We start from the raw sequence: 17,074 nt of genomic DNA on the forward strand, positions 1-17,074 counted from the left end.
AGGCTCCTCTATAGCACCACGATGGGTGAATGATAAATGTGAAGGAATTCCCTGAGTCATCCCACACTATGGAGCTTTGGAGAGTACAATCCATCTTGCAGACTACAGCAATTCCACTTTGACTGAGGGTCCCTGTTCCTTCCCCCCACAGGCCATCATCAACAGCACCATCACCCCCAACATGACCTTCACAAAAACCTCCCAGAAGTTTGGACAATGGGCGGACAGCCGAGCCAACACAGTATACGGGCTGGGCTTTGCCTCAGAGCAGCACCTCTCCCAGGTAACGTTGCAGGGGCTGATGGCAGGCTGACCCACCCAAGCAATGGGTGGGAGCGGGGGGGGAATCGCTACATAATCTAATCCACCAGGAATGCCAAAGGAAGTATCAACTCAGGTGTCCATGCTCTGAGGAGGAAGGGTCTGGGGACAGAATCAGGTACAGTCTGATCTGGTGCAGTGTGGGGCCGGGAAGCCCTAAGATATGTGGGGGACAGAATGAACGTCAGGGTCACATTTTCACAAGCGCCTGAAGTGACATTTTAAAAAGTGACGTAGGCTGCTAGGACCCAGATCCTCACAGGTATTTAGGCTCCTAACTTTCACTGATTTCAGTACCCTTGAGGACCTGCCTGTGGGTGTAAGGGTCTGTCTACACTGCAGTCAGAGGGGCACTGCAGCATGTGTAGGCATATCTGAGCTAGCTTTGATCTGTCCAGCTCAAGTGACAATAGCAGCGACTCCTGTACAGCCCTTCTCAGGCCCCGGTCTGTACTCCCGCAGCTTGCCCATAGGGGCTGGAACTAGGGGTGCTGCAGCACCCCCTGGCTTGAAGTGATTTCCATTATATACAGGATTTACAGTTTGGGTCCATGGCTTTCAGCACCCCCACTATACACATTGTTCCAGCCCCCCTGAGCTCGGCCTTACCGCTATTGTTGTTGGCGCTGGCTGGATCAAAGCAAGCTCGGGAATGTCTACGGATTGCACTTAGCCACTTCTGACAGCGTTATTGAACACATCTGTACAGCATGGGCACCCCCGCAGCAAGGACTCAACTCCCCACGCCCCGTCCCAGCAGGCACTGAGCTCAGTGGAAAAGCCAGCACGGACTCTTGGTCCTGGTCTGGGATGGGATGGGGCCATTCTCTGGACATTACCGCTAGCTTGGGGCGGAAGCAAAAAACATGCCAGATCCCTGGAAAGAGGCAGAGAGAGGGAGAAATAGCGACGGGAGGAGGGAAGTAAACCCTAGCAGCTGTTCTCGCTTGTCGGACGTTTCTGTAAGACAGTAGAGTGACCCTCTCCCCATCTCCCCCCGTTCCCCTAGTTTGCGGAGAAGTTCCAGGAGGTGAAAGAAGCAGCCCGTTTGGCGAGGGAAAAATCGCAGGATAAAACGGAGCTGACCAATCCAGCCCTGAACATTACGTCTCACCAGGTAACTTTGGCAGCTGAGGTGGGGCTGCTAGGGAAAATGGTCACCATCCCATTGTCCTCTGGCAACAGGGGCAGAGCCCATCACTTTCCCCAGAGCACCAGCCACCAGCCGGAAGGGCCCTGAATGCAAATCCCCATGGGAGGCACCAGGCACTGAGCCAACCGGCCTTAGCAATTCCAATCCCTGTCACTCACGTGCATCTACAAAAGGCCTCCCACGTCTGCGGAGAATGGCCCGTGCCAGGGCTCACTGGGAACGTTTCATTAAGGTAGTGCTGATGGAGTGGGGTAGTCTGTAGCCAACCCCTCCACTTCTGTCTCCCCTGGAGACCAAGCCGCAGCCCAGGTATCCCTGGTGGCATGTTGAAAGCATGACCTGTCTCCCTAAACCAGCCTCCAGTGCCTGCTGGACGGAGAGAGGACGGGCCGCGGTGCGTTCTACCCCTCTTCTCCCCACGGCAGCTCTTCAGGAGCTGTGCACCCTGCGGGTGCATCCCAGAGGTGGCTCTGCATTTCCCTGATCTCCTGGCAACAGGAGGGGAGCTGGGGGACGAGGACACTGCGTTCTCTGGGCTGAGTACAGATGGAGCGGCAGCAGAGGAGGAGGAGGCAGTGCGAACAGCACCTTGGCCTGCAGGAAAAAGAGGAGGAGGAGGCGGCTCTGTGGAGACTGGAAATGCCGTACATGGTGGAGCAAAGGGAGACATCTCTCCAACTTGACTCCCATTGTCTCTCCCTAAGGGATGGGAAATGGGGAAGGGAATAGAGAGCGGAGTGAGGGCAGCAGAGCCAGGGCCCACAAAAGCGAAGGGTAATCGTGTGAGAGCTCCAGGGGCTAGTCGGGGATCTGTCAGTCATGGGGCGGGCTCTGCAGACCAGGTAGAATGTGCCTGCGTGTACTGGGGACAGACGACTTCCAGCACCTCGGTGCAGGCTCACAGCACTGCGCTTAAAGCAGCTGCTAGTTCAGAACTGCTCAGTGTAAATGCAGCCCAGGAGAAGGTGTCAGCGTCTCTCCTTCCCTACTGCCTATTCGACTCCACAGCACTAAAACTGGACCGAGGCAACCTGACCATATTGGCTACTGCTCTGAAGGGAGGTGGGTGCAGGGAGGTGCAGGGCAGGGGGCGTGTGGGATGAGGCATCGGCCCTTTATGCTTCCTCTCATCTCTCTCTCCCCCTTCTGTATGTGGGAGGGAGGAGGCAGAGGCAGTGGGCAGCCTTCCCCGCCAGCCTCGTTCAGAGCACCAGGTCAGGGCCACCATTGTTACAGCACACAACTCGCTGACAGCCTTGTCTACTGCCTCCGCGTGCTCATACCATGCTCAAGGCCATGATACCAGTGTCTGGGTGGGGGAAGTTGTGTCAACTGGCCAGGTGCATTGTGGGCAAGGTCACCTTCCTCTGCACCATCCGAGATTGACTGCTGCTGGAGGAGGCATGATACTGGACTGGATGGAGCAGGCGGGGGGGGGGGGGGGGGGGAGGGGAGAATTATCTCCCCCACCCCATCCCCCACCCCCCGACACACAAAGGTGGGCTGCTCTTTCCTCTGCAACGCCTTGCATGTGTAATTCCCAGTTCCACCCTTGTAGTGCTTAGCTTCATCGCCTGAGATCCGGGCACCCAGCCCTTCCATCCATGGAGCTACACACAGCTCTCCCCGGCTCTGCTCCTTCGGGGAGTGCGGCTGGCTCTTTGGGGTTTTAACCCCCATCTCTTGCTGCCGAGCGCACATCGCCCCTACAGGTCACTCAGCCTCCAGTGCTCAGTAAAACCTCCTCTGGAGACGACACGGGGCCTCATTCCCCTCTCACGCCAGCCTCAACCGGGAGCTGCCCCATCGACTTCAGAGACGCTACCTCAATGTAAAACTGGGGGGAGTGGGAGGAGACTCAGGCTGCCCTCCTCCTCTGTCTGGGTCTGGTGCTGGCAGGCACTCGGCAGGGCCGGGCCTGGGAACGTGCTGGGCGCTGCAGTCTCTGAGATGGAATGCCCTGTCAGCAGCCGACTGATACTCCAGCTCCCATGTCAGGGATTAATATCCCACCCCCGGCAGCATCGCTTGCTCACCCCTGGGGCGACTACTTGCAGCACAGCCTTTGGGTTTGCACCCCTTGTCAGGGCGTAGCCTCGCCTGGAGCAGCTGCTGCAGTACAGCGAGAGAGATCCGTCTACACACACAGCCCATCATAACCCTACTGCCTGTCCCTAGACCCCCGTCGCTAGTCTGTATGCGCACACTTGCACTGCCCCTCCCAAACCCCACCAACCTGCAGGCATACGCACACACCCCCTTTCCATACTTCTCACTGTGTGCCTGTACACACATGCACCATCCCATACACCTTGCTGCTTGCCTGTACAGGGACACACTCCCTTGCCACTGCCAGCCAGCACACACACGCTGTCCCGCATACCCCTCCACTGGCCTGCACACACACCCTTCCATACAGTCCATCGTTGGTCTGTACACACACACCCCATCCTGTACAAACACCCCAGATGCCCTCTTGCTGCCTGCCGTTTTTGGGTCTGTCCATTAGCAGGGCTTCACACGTGAGCCTCGTCCATAAATAACTGATTGGTCAGGCCTCCCTGATTCCCTGCGTTTCCCTCAGCTCCAGCGTCCTTAAGCTTCAGACTTTCAGAGCTGTGGATCTCACTTTGCAGCAGCTCTCCTCTTAGGGCCACTTACCCATCCATCACTGCCTGCCTCTGCAGACCCAAAGTGTCGAGTTGGGTGCCCGACAATGCGAGGCCCCTAAAAGCAGGGGGCAGTTTTGAAAATGTCCCGAGGTGCTGAGCACCCCAAGCTCCCATTCACTCTGTTGGAAACCAGACTCTTCCCCTTTCCCTGCCTCAGTTTCCCCATCTGTAAAATGGTGGTGATAGGTAAGGGGATGGGGCAGGCAGGGGTGTGTGTTTATAAAGCACTTTGGGATCCATGACATTCCTAGTCACCCTTCCTGGTCAGCGCCTTTCTCTTCAGGCCTCTCCACACTATGACTTTCAGCATAGCTCATGGCCCTGTCTTGCTCATTTACAGGCATCAGCAGATTCCTAGGCCAGGTGGTTGTCCTTACCCTGGAAAGTCACTGAGATCAGGTGGCTGGGTGTTTGAGTGCTAGCTATAAACCCTGGAGGACTCCACTGGTCCCAGGACTGGAAGGAGAAGGCTCGGCCAATCCCAGACTGGGGGGCTCTGATGTCTAGCACTCAAGCTGTCTTTTTATAGATCAGTTTGTAACTTCTGTGCCTAGTTTCTTCCCTTCTGTCAGCAGACGTGCGAGGAGCTGGGGGCTCTCAGGTGGCTGCAGGGTATAGAATCTGCTTGTGCCATCTGCATTTACATCCCTGCTCTGTGGTGTCTGTTCTCCCCAGATAACAATCTGGAAGGATCTTTTGATGAATCCCGTTGGGATTCTGTCCTGATGCAAGCAGGGAGCGACGGTGCCATGGAGCAGGGCGTGCACTTTGGGGCAGGGGCTGCATCTCCCTTGTGTTCGGAAAGTGTCCAACGCCTGGCGGGTGCTACTGCAGTATAAGGGGCTCCTGCCTTCTCCATCTTTGGGCTTCAGGGGCTCCCTTCTTGTCCGAGCTCACCGCTCACCTGCTAACCCAAGGAGCAGAAACTAGACTGGGCAGCTGAACTCAGCGTCCTACCCAGCGGGGCAGACACTAGCCACAGGCCCCTGCAGGATCCACAGTCTGCGTCTCCCTGACAGCTTTATAGGTCACTATGTCTTGGAGCCCCCCGGGGAACAAGGCAGAGACTCCTCTGATGGCAAAGGGGCCACTGTGGTGGGGCAGCAAGGCCTGAACCCCTGAAGTCACTCACTGTTAAGTGATTCAGCACCTCGTGCATGGCCTTCAAGGGGTCAGGTTAGCGGCCAGGACCCCAACGGCATTTACCAAGGGCAAGTTTGGGGCCAAAGAACTTATCACCTTAAAAAAAATGCACATAAAGAGGGAGGAACATCTGGTGAGCTCATCATGGAGCAGCTGGACTCTGAGCCCACCAGCTCAGAGATTTTTGTGCTGGGACTGCTGCCAGAGGCACAAGGCAGTCACCACGGGCTGGGGCAGTGAATGGGGGAGCCACTAACCAGTGTAGAGAGGGGCTTATTAATCTGAAAACAAAGCTGTGCCTCTGTCATCCATCTATCCCTCCATCTGTCTATCCATCCATCTGTCCGTCCGTCCATCCATCCATCCATCCGTCTATCCCTCCCTCCCTCGCTCCCTCCCTCCATCTATCCATCTGTCTATCCATCTGTCCGTCCATCCATCCATCCATCTGTCTATCCCTCCCTCCATCTATCCATCTCTCCCTCTGTCTAGTTTGTGTGTCTGCCTGGTCAAATCTTTTGCCCATCCTTTGGTGTCTTGGGCATCAGTGCTGGTGTCAATCAAACAAAGAGACCAGGTGGGAAGGAAGCATACACCCCTCCCCAGTCCTGTTCCAGCCCCTCCAGCATCCCTTTCTGGAGATTCTCCCACATTAACCTCCACAGTCTAAAGCCCTGCAGCCTTTGGCAGCCTTCCTGGAGCTGAGATGGGATCTCTCCATTCAGCGCCTGTTGATGTCATGTCTAGGCAGGCCACAGGGCGTTGCTGTTGGTGATATGAGATGCTCCATCTCCCCCTTCCCTCCCAGGAGATGAGCACCCCCAGGAACTGAATGGAACCTGGGGTCACCCCACGGCAGGGCAGACCGCTGACCCATGGGGCCCCACACCTGAGCTCTTCTAATGAGTCACCCTATGTAAGACCCTGGGGACTGGCAGAGACGCTGGGTGACCACGTGTCCCAGACCTGCCTGACGTGTGGTAACCCCCCTGCAGGTGCTGCCAAGCACCGTCATCAGCTCCAATGGGCCGGGAGACGATAAGCTGTTCCGGAGCCAGAGCGCCGACGTCGAGATAACAACGGAGAAGGAGCGGCTGAAGAAGATGCTCTCCGAAGGGTGAGGCGTGGGCTTAGCTGGGGCTTTCAGGTCCCAGCCCAGCTGTTCAGGGCACTCTCAGGTCCAGTCCCCAGTGGGGAAGGGGGATCCCAGCATCTCCCATCCAGGGAGGAATTAACTCTTCCCGCTGCCCTGGTCCCCAGCTAATGTTGTTGCTCCCACAGACTCAGGGCAGGGTATAAACCCCAGGACCCACCACCATCTCGAGCCTAGTGCTCGGGGCGGGACCCTTTTCTGTTGTTCTCCTTATGGCTGCATGCTGCCCCTCAAAACCCACTGCTGCCTTACATGAGGACATAAGAACAGCCATGCTGGGTTGGACCCATGGTCCATCCAGACCAGTGTCCTGTCTTCTGACAGTGGCTGCTGCCAGGTGCTTCAGAGGGAATGGACAGAACAGGACAATTATCGGGTGATCCATCCCCTGTCGTCCAGGCCCAGCTTCTGGCAGTCGGAGCCCCCATCCAGGCCATGGGGAAATACATCCCTCCCCATTCCCCCACCAGGGGAATCCCTGCAGCTCAGGGGTGAAGCATGTTCGCCAAGCAGCTTGTAGGCACAGTGAGTCATTGGTCCAGGTGTCAGAAGATGTTCACACCTGTCTAGCTGGCCCAGGGCTGGGCTGGTGGTAATTCCACTGGGGATTCCAGGCGGATCCTGTCCCTTTCTCTTGTAAAGTCTTTCGGCCGGATTCTGCCCTGGGACTGCCTGGGGTGGGGGTGGGGAGTAATGACAGTGTTTGCATGTTAGGATGTGTTTGAAGCTAAGTGTCATTTGACCCCCCGCAAATCCTCTGGGCTTTAGTTTGGTTCCATTTAGTCACTTTACTGCAATGCAAACTCAGAGCCGGAGCGGCTGGGTGGGTTCCAAGCTCCAGGCTGCAAAGCCCCTTCCTGGCAGCTCAGCCTCCTCGCCGTGGCTGCTAATCTGGCAGTGGGACGTCCCCAGCACCATGCAAGCCTGTTGGTCCTGGGCAGCCGAGGCATCCCGTCAGCTGCTCCTCTGCTACGGGTGGAGCCATGTGGATGGTCGCTCATCCCCTGCCCCCCTCCTGATTCCCAAAGCCAAACATGGCAATGGCAGGAAACAGACACAGGCTCGGGCCTGGCACAAGGGTCTAGATTCGGGAAGTGAGATTGAGGCCAGGCTGAAAGCAGCCTGGGCGGGCGTAGCAGCCCCATCCCTTCTGCCCTCTGGGAGTGTGTGGTCAGCACTGACCCGTGGATCGGGGAGAAGGCCTGGGGGTCCTGTAGGTCAAAGCTCTGCCATAGAGATTAAAGACAAGACTTACAGGTCGTTTAACCCAGCCATTGCTGGCGAGGGAGGCTTCTCCCCAGCCACATTCAATGGCACGTCCCAGGCGGAACGTCCAGAGGAGAGGACAGTTAGGCAGGGCAGCAGTTTGCCCAGGAGGAGGCCATGTCCCTGTCACCGGTGTGGCGGGTGGAGGACAGACCTGCGCTTCTGACGGGAGCTTGCAGTGTTTGTCGTGTGTTGGAACTCACCGTTGCTCAGCGCCGAAGCCATGGCTTCCATGACAGCCTCGACCAGGCTCCTTCCCGCCTTGATGTCCTGAAGGGTGCAAGGGGAGGCGAGAGCAGCCCCAGGATGGGGCAGGGTCATGGCGGCCTTAGGTCCCGTCCCGCAGGATTGGCTCTGATCAGGACTTGTCTGCGTTGGGAATTGGCTCTTCAGGACGCTGCCCAGTGGGGGAAGGGAGGCCTCTCTGCTGAGACACCCCCGGGGAAGCAGAGACCTTTCTCCCTCCCTCTCACTCCCAGCTTGTGGTTCCATGCCCCCTCCTGCAGCTCAGTGCCCGAGGTCCAGTGGGAAGCTGAATTCTTCACCCTCCAGGACAACAACAACAAGCTGGTGGCTGCCCTGCAGGAAGCCAACGCCAGCGTGGAGCAGTGGAAGAAGCAGCTGGCCGCGTACCAGGAGGAGACGGAGACGCTGCGGCTGCGGGTGAGCACAAGGAATGGGGCAAGGCGGCACCCTGGTCTCAAATCTGCACGGCCCCCATAGCTTGTGGGCCACATGCTGCCTTCAGCCTCCATGGGTGCCAGTGGGAGATCGGCTGCAGATGGAAGGTGCTATCTGGGCGTCAGTGGGATATGGCTGTTGCCATAATGGATCAGACCATTGGGCCATTTAGCCTGCTCTCCTGCCTGCTGGTGATAGTGAGAGCTACAGAGAGTTAGATCCCCATTTCCACCCCCCAAACCTCAGTCCCCTTCCTAAGGGCCCAGCAGGACAGGACCTCGCATCAGACTCGGGGGGCCGAGTGAGGGCAGCAGCTCCAACAGATGTTACTGAGCATGCTCAGTACAAGCCAAGCAGCGACTCTGGGGGGACATGTGACCCCGCATGCCCCCCCCACACATTGCCTCTGGACAGCATTTATTAAAGTGCCAGAGATGTTGCTGCTGAGTGACAGCAGGTCCTGCTCCCCTGCCCTCCCCTCCTGCAGGATGGCTGGTACAGCAGGGTGGGGGTGGGGAGGGGAGCATGTGGGAGTGTTTCTCCCTCGCTCCTGTTGCCTGAGGTCCCCCAGCTGCCACCCATGGTGAGTGAAGGCTGTGCTCCCCTTCGCATTCACCTCCTGCCCCTGCGCCGGCCACCTGGGCAGCCGCCTGGCCTGGCAACAGACGGGGTGAAAGACACTCATGCTGCTAAAATTAGCTCCGAGCAGAACAGCAGCAGTGTGATCCCTGACAAACAGGCCCTTGTATCCAGCCTTTGGTGGAACAATAGGGGCTTCTGACCTCCCTAGTGGGGGAGAGATCCCGGATCAGCTGAGCCTGCGGCAAGGCGGAGGAGTGCCAGTCGCACGGCAAGGCTTGCTGGGGAGAGGAGTTTTGGGAAGGGGGCTGCAGAGTCTTAGCAGGATTTGGTTGGGACGGGGCTACAGAGGTTGCAAAGGGGTTGTGGAGCCTTTTCGCCTCTAGGCCAGTGGTTTGAGTTACATGCAGATCTGTAGGACGCAGCAGTTGTTCCCATGCGAGGTAGGGCTGTTTGCTAGTCCCTTTCGGTGATGCATTGGTGGTTTCCAGCCCAATACCCAGTGATAGTCACCAGGCCTAATGCTAATTCTCAGCAGAGATGCCAAGGACTGAATAAGCCACAAAGAAAGAACTTCCCTCTCGCCCCTAGAGGACGCCCTGCGAGGCGTGGCTGGGACGTGTGGCGGGTGTGTGCACGTGCAGGTGGTGGGAGGGGGAAGCTTGCGTCGCCTGCCTCTGCCTATGGGGATAAACCAAGGGCTGCCGATCCCTCCCCCATCCCCCGATGGTTCAATGTTCTCCCAGTCCAAAGAGATGGTCGTGGGTCTAATGAGACTGGCCGACCTCATAAACCGGGACTTGGAAGAATCGGGGAAAAGATCAAGAGTCAAGAGCGTCCAGAGCATCTGCTGACTCGCTGCAAGGCGCACCCATCATGGGGCCAGGGGTGGCCTCCAGGGGGCCAGACCTCTGGGGATCATGACGGCAGCGATCCTGGGAATCTGGCAGCTCATGTCACCAGCATCAAGCTAAGCTCAGTGCAGGCCCAGCCTAGCCCACGTAGCCTGCTGCATCCCACCACTGCACACACCTGGACTAGAGCTCCCCTGTTGGAAGTGCACCAGCAGAGCTCCGTGCAGACGAGGTTGAGGGGTTTCATCCTAGGTGTGGGTCCTGGGATGAACTTTTCAAAGCAAATCCTCTGCCGATGAATTATTTAAGCTTCTGTGCAGCATTTTTCAGAAACGGAGAGCGCCTGGGCCAAGCCCTCCCCCTCGTTAAGACTGGTGTAAATCTGTGGTCACTCCACTGACTGCAGCAGAGCCTCTGGCTCCACAGAGGCAGGACTGAGAGCAGAACCTGGCCCTCGGCACACATTTCAGGGTGGTGCGGCTGATGTCAGCTGGCCCAGCTTTGCTGGAAGCGTGAGACTGCAGGGGAAGGGGGGAATGGGGCTATAGATAGAGCGTGGTTCTGACGCTTGTTGGAGCGTGTGATCTGCACCGAGGGGAGGGAGGGAATCTTTGTTCAGGGTCAGCCCGGCAGGAGCCACTGGACAAGATCTTGCTTCTGTGCAGTGAGACTGAGGATTTTGGTCATTGGGCATGGGCTGAAGGGCTGCCAGAAAGACCCCCTGTCTGAGTCTGGGGGAGGGGAGAGTCTGAGGAGGGAGGGAGCGGTACCTGGTTGGACTTGGAGTTTGGAGGAGGAGCAGAGGGACCCTTGGGGGAAGAGGAGAGGGGAGATTCTGGTGGAAGAACAGAGGGGTACTTTTGGGGAAGGGGTACGTCAGGGGAAGAGGCAGTGAGTATCTGTGGGGAGAGGGCCTTGGGGGGAGATTTACCTGGCAGGAGGGGAGGATTTCATGGCTGAGTTTTGCCTGGTTAGGGACTGTCGCGTGCTCCTGATCCTTGGGTCCCTGCTGCCATTTGCTAACGTCCCAGCACAGCAGAGCTGTAAGAGACTCTTCCACGCCCAGTGCAGCTCTCCAACGGGGGCGGGGGGTGGGGCTCGACATGGCTGCCGCACCATATTCCCTACTGCGCGGCTGTAGTGTTGGGGGCTCATGGAAGCCTTTGCTCTGTAGAGGCTAGATACCAAGGTGACAGGCACTCCGAAATCCCGTAGAGAGGTGGGGGGGCCAGCTCTGGAGAAGGGCTGGTAGCAGCGATAGCGAGTGAAGGGCCAGGTCATGGAGAACTGAAGCCTCAGATACCTTGTTCCTGGTGGGCGCTGGGGTGGAGTTTCCCCGCTTTCCTAGCCCATGTTTACACATGGAGCGGAGAGGAACAGTGGGAAAGATCCTTCCCCTTTAAATATCCCCCCAGTCCGGCCAGGAGAGCTTTAGGGTGGCTCCAAGGAGCAGAGTCTGCGATTGTGGGGTGGGCATGTTCTCGTTAGAAGCCATGAGGCTGCTAGGGTCCGGGGGCTCCTGGGCCGGAATAATCATTTTGCCCAGCAGCTGGAAGGTTTGTCTCGACCTGCCTCAGCGCTCAAGCCCCTGGCCAGCCCCTTAGCTGCATCCCCAGGCCTGTGTGCCTGGCTCCGGCAGGCACGCGGCACCGGGACCTGATTCCCTTCTCCCTGCATATCCATGTAGGTGGCTGAACTGGAGCTGCAGAAAGCCCACGATTCCTCCAGCGAGGGCAGCAAGGAGGAGCTGAACCAGACGCTGGAGGAGCTGGAGCTGTTGATCAAGGCTAAAGACGAGGTAACAGCAGTGGAGCAGATGAGGGCTCGGAGCAGCGGCTGAACGACCGCAATGCCCCAAGGGAGGCGGCTAGGACAAGCCCAAAATATGAGTGAATCTTGGGCTGCTGTCGCCACACCCCACGACGCTACCCTCTATCTCTCCCCCCCTCCCTGGCCTGTGGGACCCCCCTGGTCCACTCCCGCCGCTCTCAGAGCGAGTTCTGTCCCGGGCCCAGGGAGAAGAGCATGGAGCCGTGTTCGTGCTCAGATAATGACCCCCAGATGGGAGAGTGAGAACGCTTTGTTCTGTGGCACTGGGCCAAATCTTACTGGGACGGCCCCAGCCTCCATCACGTTCGATGGTTTCCTGCCCCTTAGCAAACCCCTGCCGTTTTCCCCACTCCGTTGGCTTTGTGCCCATCGCTCTAGCTCTCTCCAGCGAACGTAGTGGCTGTTGGGGCTACACTTCGCTGCTTAGCCAGGGGAGCAGATGTCGGCCGGGGGCCCAGGGCCCCAAGACGCTTCCCGAAGCATGTTCTGCCTCCTCTGTGCAGAGTGGTGTGAAAAGCCCCTGTGTAGGGGAGGGCGGTTTCTCAAGGAGAAGAGGGTCACAGGTCAGCACTGGAGGGGCCCCGTGTGGCCTCCTGACCTGCTCACAAAAGAGAATTGAGGCTGAATAGGTGTGAAGCCTGAGGGTCCCCATGTAAAGGCTCCTGATCCCAGGCCAGGGCATCAGACAGCCCCTGCCTCACCCCCCCCATGACAGCCTCTGGTGTAGCTGGTTCAGCTGCAGATGGCACAGCCTGCCCCACATGCCCACCCCTCTCCTCAGCAGCTACGTTTAACCTCTGGCCTAGTTATTGCCTCTTGCTTTCACAGCATGTACGTTAATGATTGAAAGCAGAGCTTTAATTACAGGGGCTGGGGGAGGGGAGATGTGGAGAGAGTCTCTGGGATTTGTTCATTTGCACCTTCTTCCCTAGCTGTGCCAAGCGGGTGGGTGGCAGCGCCGGGGGATGCTCTTGGCAAGGGGTGGGGGTGGGAGTTTGTTCTGCGCATCATTCAGTGTGTGTCTGGAGCGAGAGCTCTGTCTGCCCCGACGCCTGCCGAGGAGAGAGGGGAAAGGCCGTGGTGTGAGGGGTGCGCAGGGAGGCCCTGCCCCTGGAGACGAGACGACCCAGGGGTCTAAGATGCAGTGGGAGCAGGAAAAGATGGTGTGCAAGCAGAGGGTGGGGGAGGGGGGGCGGTTAATCTGCTCTTTGTTTTGTTAAGACCTAAGACTCCTGGGCTAGCGGGGGCCAGAGGAAAGGGTGGGCAATAGGCAGGGTCAGGCGGGGGCGGCACGGACAAGGTCTGGATGTGAGCACTGGAGCAGGACACTGTGGGTGCATCTACACCTCCAACCTCAGGAGACAGACTCACCCTGGCAGGGCTAGGGTGTGGACAGTGCAGCTTGGTAGCAGCTCACGCTCCCAGCCAGCCCCCAGGCTTGAGCCCGAGCTCCAGCCCCAGCTGCACCGTCCGCACTGGGATTTCTAGTGGGCCAGTTTGAGCCCCACTGGTGCGAGTCTGTTCCCCCTGCTGCCGTGTAGACGTGCCCTGTGGGGGTGGTCAGACGAGCAGCGTGGGCTGAGCCAGGAGGGCTAGGGGGAGGGTCTGGAGCCAGGGAGGCTGGGTTTGGCCATAGTCGGGGAGGATTGAGGGGGCTGCGTACGTGTATCCCCTGTGGTGGGGTGTTAGCGAAGCACAATGTGGCATCGGTCTCCTGGCTTCGCACGGCCTGTGACCGCTGAGGCTGCGTCAGGCACGATGGCCCGGGGAGCATGGGGCTGGCCCAGGCAGTGATTCTTTTCCTTTCTGTGATTCAGGAAATTCAGCAGCTGAAGAGGCAGAAGAGTGGCCAGTGGGAGGCGGAGGGGGAGCGCGAGGAAATGCTGCAGAAGCTGCAGGTGACAGAGGGGAGGTCTGCCGGGGGGACCCCGTATCGAATGGCAGGTCTGGGGACATCACTGCGCTCTCTAGACAGATCCATCTTGATGCAGTTAAAGACTGGGGGATGGCCAGCTACACCCCTCTCCCCTGTGCCCGTGAGAGGGTGCAGGTCTGAGGTTCTCACTCTGCTTCCAGCCCAACTAGGCTGGGCCCCCCTTTTCCTCTTTCTGCAGAGCTGCTGATTTCCCCAGCCATGGCCAGCAAGGGGACCCCATCCTGTGTATTCCTGGGGTGCTGCTGGGCGACAGCATTGGGATGTGCTTCCTTCTTCCCTTCCTCCCATACCCCACAGAAAGGCAGTCCCACCAGCACCCAACGTGCACTGAAAAGATAACGAACCCTCTCTGCGTATCACACTTCCCCCAGAGCCTGATGCGTCCTGCTGGACATGCAGCTAGGGCAGGGCGGTGCCTTGTAACCCTCCATCCCCTGGCAGCCCCGGGAGGCCGGGCACTCTGCTCACTGGCTGGGCCCCATTCTGGGCAGAGGATGTGCCCAGCCTGCAGGAAGGGGAGCTGCAGAATTTCTTGCCAGCTGACCCCCTCAGGGGTGGAGCGCTGACTCCAGCGGGTTCACAGGGGAGGGCAGGCAAGGAGGGATGCAAGCTGCTCTGTACCCCTAGGCAGGACACAGATGGCATCTCTCATTCCATTTATCCAGGCTCTGAGAGGGCTGCCTGCTTGTGCCCGTCAGGGCCCACTGGGGCTGGGACTCTGATACAGGCTCTGCTCACAGCACAGGACTCCGGTTTTACGGGACAAAGAATATATTCAAGCATCTTCCTGCTCAGCAACCGGGTGCTGGGTGTGGGGTGGAGAGAGACCTACGTGGTCTTATCCTAGGCCTGCAGCTCCGAGGCTGGACAGAGGCCAGGAGAGGAGAGTTTCTGCTGGGCCAGTGGACAGCTCTGGTATTGCATCTCCAGAGGCTAGTCCGATTAGCCGGCTGGCATGTGCCGAGGAGCTGAGCTCCCAGACTCCTGCCACGGTCAGTGTGCAGCGGGGTGATGGTCAGACCACACGGGCCGGGGGGTCAGGCCCAGGTACCAAGAGGTGAACTCCAGCCTGATCTGCTGGGGCCAGTTCCGCGATGGGATCAATAAAGGAATGTGTTTTCCGTGCACCTGGTGTGCAGGTGTGAGAAGGGCCGGGGATTATGCACATGGGTATGTGATGAGTAGGGGTGAGGACATGGGCATCTGTGCTGGTGTAGGGGATAACCTGTGTGTGTGTCAGTGGAAGGGCACAGGTGTAGAGAACAGGCGGGGCGTGTGTGCGCACTGGTGTTCAGGTGCAGGGGTAGCTGCTGTGTGTGTTGCCTGTGGGGTGTGTGCACGGTTAAGGTGCAGGGGTAGCTGCTGTGTGTTTATTGGCTGTGGGGTGTGTGTGCGGTTAAGGTGCAGGGCTAGCTGCTGTGTGTGTGTGTTGGCTGTGGGGGGTGTGTGCGGTTAAGGTGCAGGTGTAGCTGCTGTGTGTGTGTGTTGGCTGTGGGGGGTGTGCGCGGTTAAGGTGCAGGTGTAGCTGCTGTGTGTGTGTGTTGGCTGTGGGGTGTGTGCGCGGTTAAGGTGCAGGTGTAGCTGCTGTGTGTGTGTGTTGGCTGTGGGGTGTGTGCGCGGTTAAGGTGCAGGGCTAGCTGCTGTGTGTGTGTGTTGGCTGTGGGGGGGGTGTGCGGTTAAGGTGCAGGTGTAGCTGCTGTGTGTGTGTGTTGGCTGTGGGGTGTGTGCGCGGTTAAGGTGCAGGTGTAGCTGCTGTGTGTGTGTGTTGGCTGTGGGGTGTGTGCGCGGTTAAGGTGCAGGGCTAGCTGCTGTGTGTGTGTGTTGGCTGTGGGGTGTGTGTGCGCGGTTAAGGTGGAGGTGTAGCTGCTGTGTGTGTGTTGGCTGGGGGGGTATGCGGTTAAGGTGCAGGGCTAGCTGCTGTGTGTGTGTGTTGGCTGGGGTGTGTGTGCGCGGTTAAGGTGCAGGGCTAGCTGCTGTGTGTGTGTGTTGGCTGTGGGGTGTGTGCGTGGTTAAGGTGGAGGTGTAGCTGCTGCTGTGTGTGTTGGCTGGGGTGTGTGTGCGCGGTTAAGGTGGAGGTGTAGCTGCTGTGTGTGTGTTGGCTGGGGGGGTATGCGGTTAAGGTGCAGGGCTAGCTGCTGTGTGTGTGTGTTGGCTGGGGTGTGTGTGCGCGGTTAAGGTGCAGGGCTAGCTGCTGTGTGTGTGTGTTGGCTGTGGGGTGTGTGCGTGGTTAAGGTGGAGGTGTAGCTGCTGCTGTGTGTGTTGGCTGGGGTGTGTGTGCGCGGTTAAGGTGGAGGTGTAGCTGCTGTGTGTGTGTTGGCTGGGGGGGGTATGCGGTTAAGGTGCGGGGATAGCTGCTTCATTGTCCGTTTGTTTACTAATCCTTTGCATCCCTGGCCAGGAGCTGGAGGGATGCAACGCGGAGCTGGAGCGACGTTTGCACGTGGCTGAGCAAACACTGGCCGAGCAGCTGGCCGAGAGGGAGAAGATGCAGGGCGAAGTCACCAAGGTGGGCGAGCTAATGGATGTGAAGATATTTGAGCTCAGCGAGCTCCGGCAGGGACTTGCCAAGCTGGTGGAAAGCAACTGAGCAGCCCTGGCCACAGAGACGCCTTCCAGGAGGGGCAGAGCCCGGCTGAGGCCGGTTACAAACTGCAGCAGGACTTGGGACCTGGGCGGGGTCCAGCCACAAACCAGCAGATGCCTGCAACTGACTGTGGAGACTGGCCAGAGCCGCCTGATCTGCATTGAAGGCAGACATGGCGCCAGTGGGCAGCTGAACTCTGGGGGGTTTCCGCCCAAGGAGTGTCCATGAGTCATGTCCAGGCCTCTCTGGATCCTGCCCAGCATTGGTGTGGCCTGCAGGTGGCAGGGTCTCCATGCTGCTCAGTGATGCTGTTCTCCTGGCCTCACTCACTAATGCATTTCCCTGACATTTTTACAGAAGGAAACACTCCTTTTCTAGGGATGGGGCTCACCTGCCTGCCCATTTTTCAGTAGTTTTTCTAGGGAACCGCTTGCTTCTTGTGAACCAAACTGCCTGGCTCCTGCTTCCCAGCTCCAGGAAGAGACGACCCATCACACCACGGGCGGTAGCTGCTCCTTCTCCCCCTTCCCCACCGTACTCACATCCCATCTTTTTAATAGACTCTGATCACCATTTATTCACGGTCAGGGGCTTCCAGAACCCCCATGGGCAGGGACAGCTCCTCACCTGGCCCCATTCCCTTGTGGCTGCCCAGTCCCACCCTCCAGAGGGGAAGAAGTTGCAGGATTTCAAGATGTTTTCTATTTTAAGGCAGTGGGTTTTTTTACTTTCCAAAGCTGCTTTAAGCTGGGAGGAGCAGGCAGTGCTGGGGAGGGGATTAGGGTTTGAGAAACGGGATGGCTTGGGGGGTGACCAGCCAGCCGTGGAGCTGGCATCTGTCCAGGCTCCAAGAGCTGCCACTCACCTGAGTTAACTGCAGCAAATCCCAGTTGCTCTTGTTG

The 17,074-nt window shown here is 58.4% G+C and overlaps 1 protein-coding gene across 2 annotated transcripts in view; it reads left to right on the plus strand.

The window, feature by feature from the left end:
- Nucleotides 1-16,227, plus strand: part of HOMER3 (homer scaffold protein 3) — a 30,569-nt gene extending 14,342 nt beyond the window's left edge. For both annotated transcript variants that reach the window (XM_065422079.1, XM_065422080.1), the window contains exons 3-9: nt 152-283; nt 1,331-1,438; nt 6,285-6,406; nt 8,215-8,371; nt 11,510-11,620; nt 13,470-13,550; nt 15,987-16,227. In XM_065422079.1, coding sequence (XP_065278151.1) covers nt 152-283; nt 1,331-1,438; nt 6,285-6,406; nt 8,215-8,371; nt 11,510-11,620; nt 13,470-13,550; nt 15,987-16,175 — 900 coding nt within the window. In that variant the 3' untranslated portion in view covers nt 16,176-16,227. The remainder of the gene's footprint in view (nt 1-151; nt 284-1,330; nt 1,439-6,284; nt 6,407-8,214; nt 8,372-11,509; nt 11,621-13,469; nt 13,551-15,986) is intronic.
- The last annotated feature ends 847 nt before the right edge of the window (nt 16,228-17,074 follow it).

Source organism: Emys orbicularis, chromosome 24 (genome assembly GCF_028017835.1).
Source record: "Emys orbicularis isolate rEmyOrb1 chromosome 24, rEmyOrb1.hap1, whole genome shotgun sequence".
Classification (NCBI taxonomy): Eukaryota; Metazoa; Chordata; order Testudines; family Emydidae; genus Emys; species Emys orbicularis.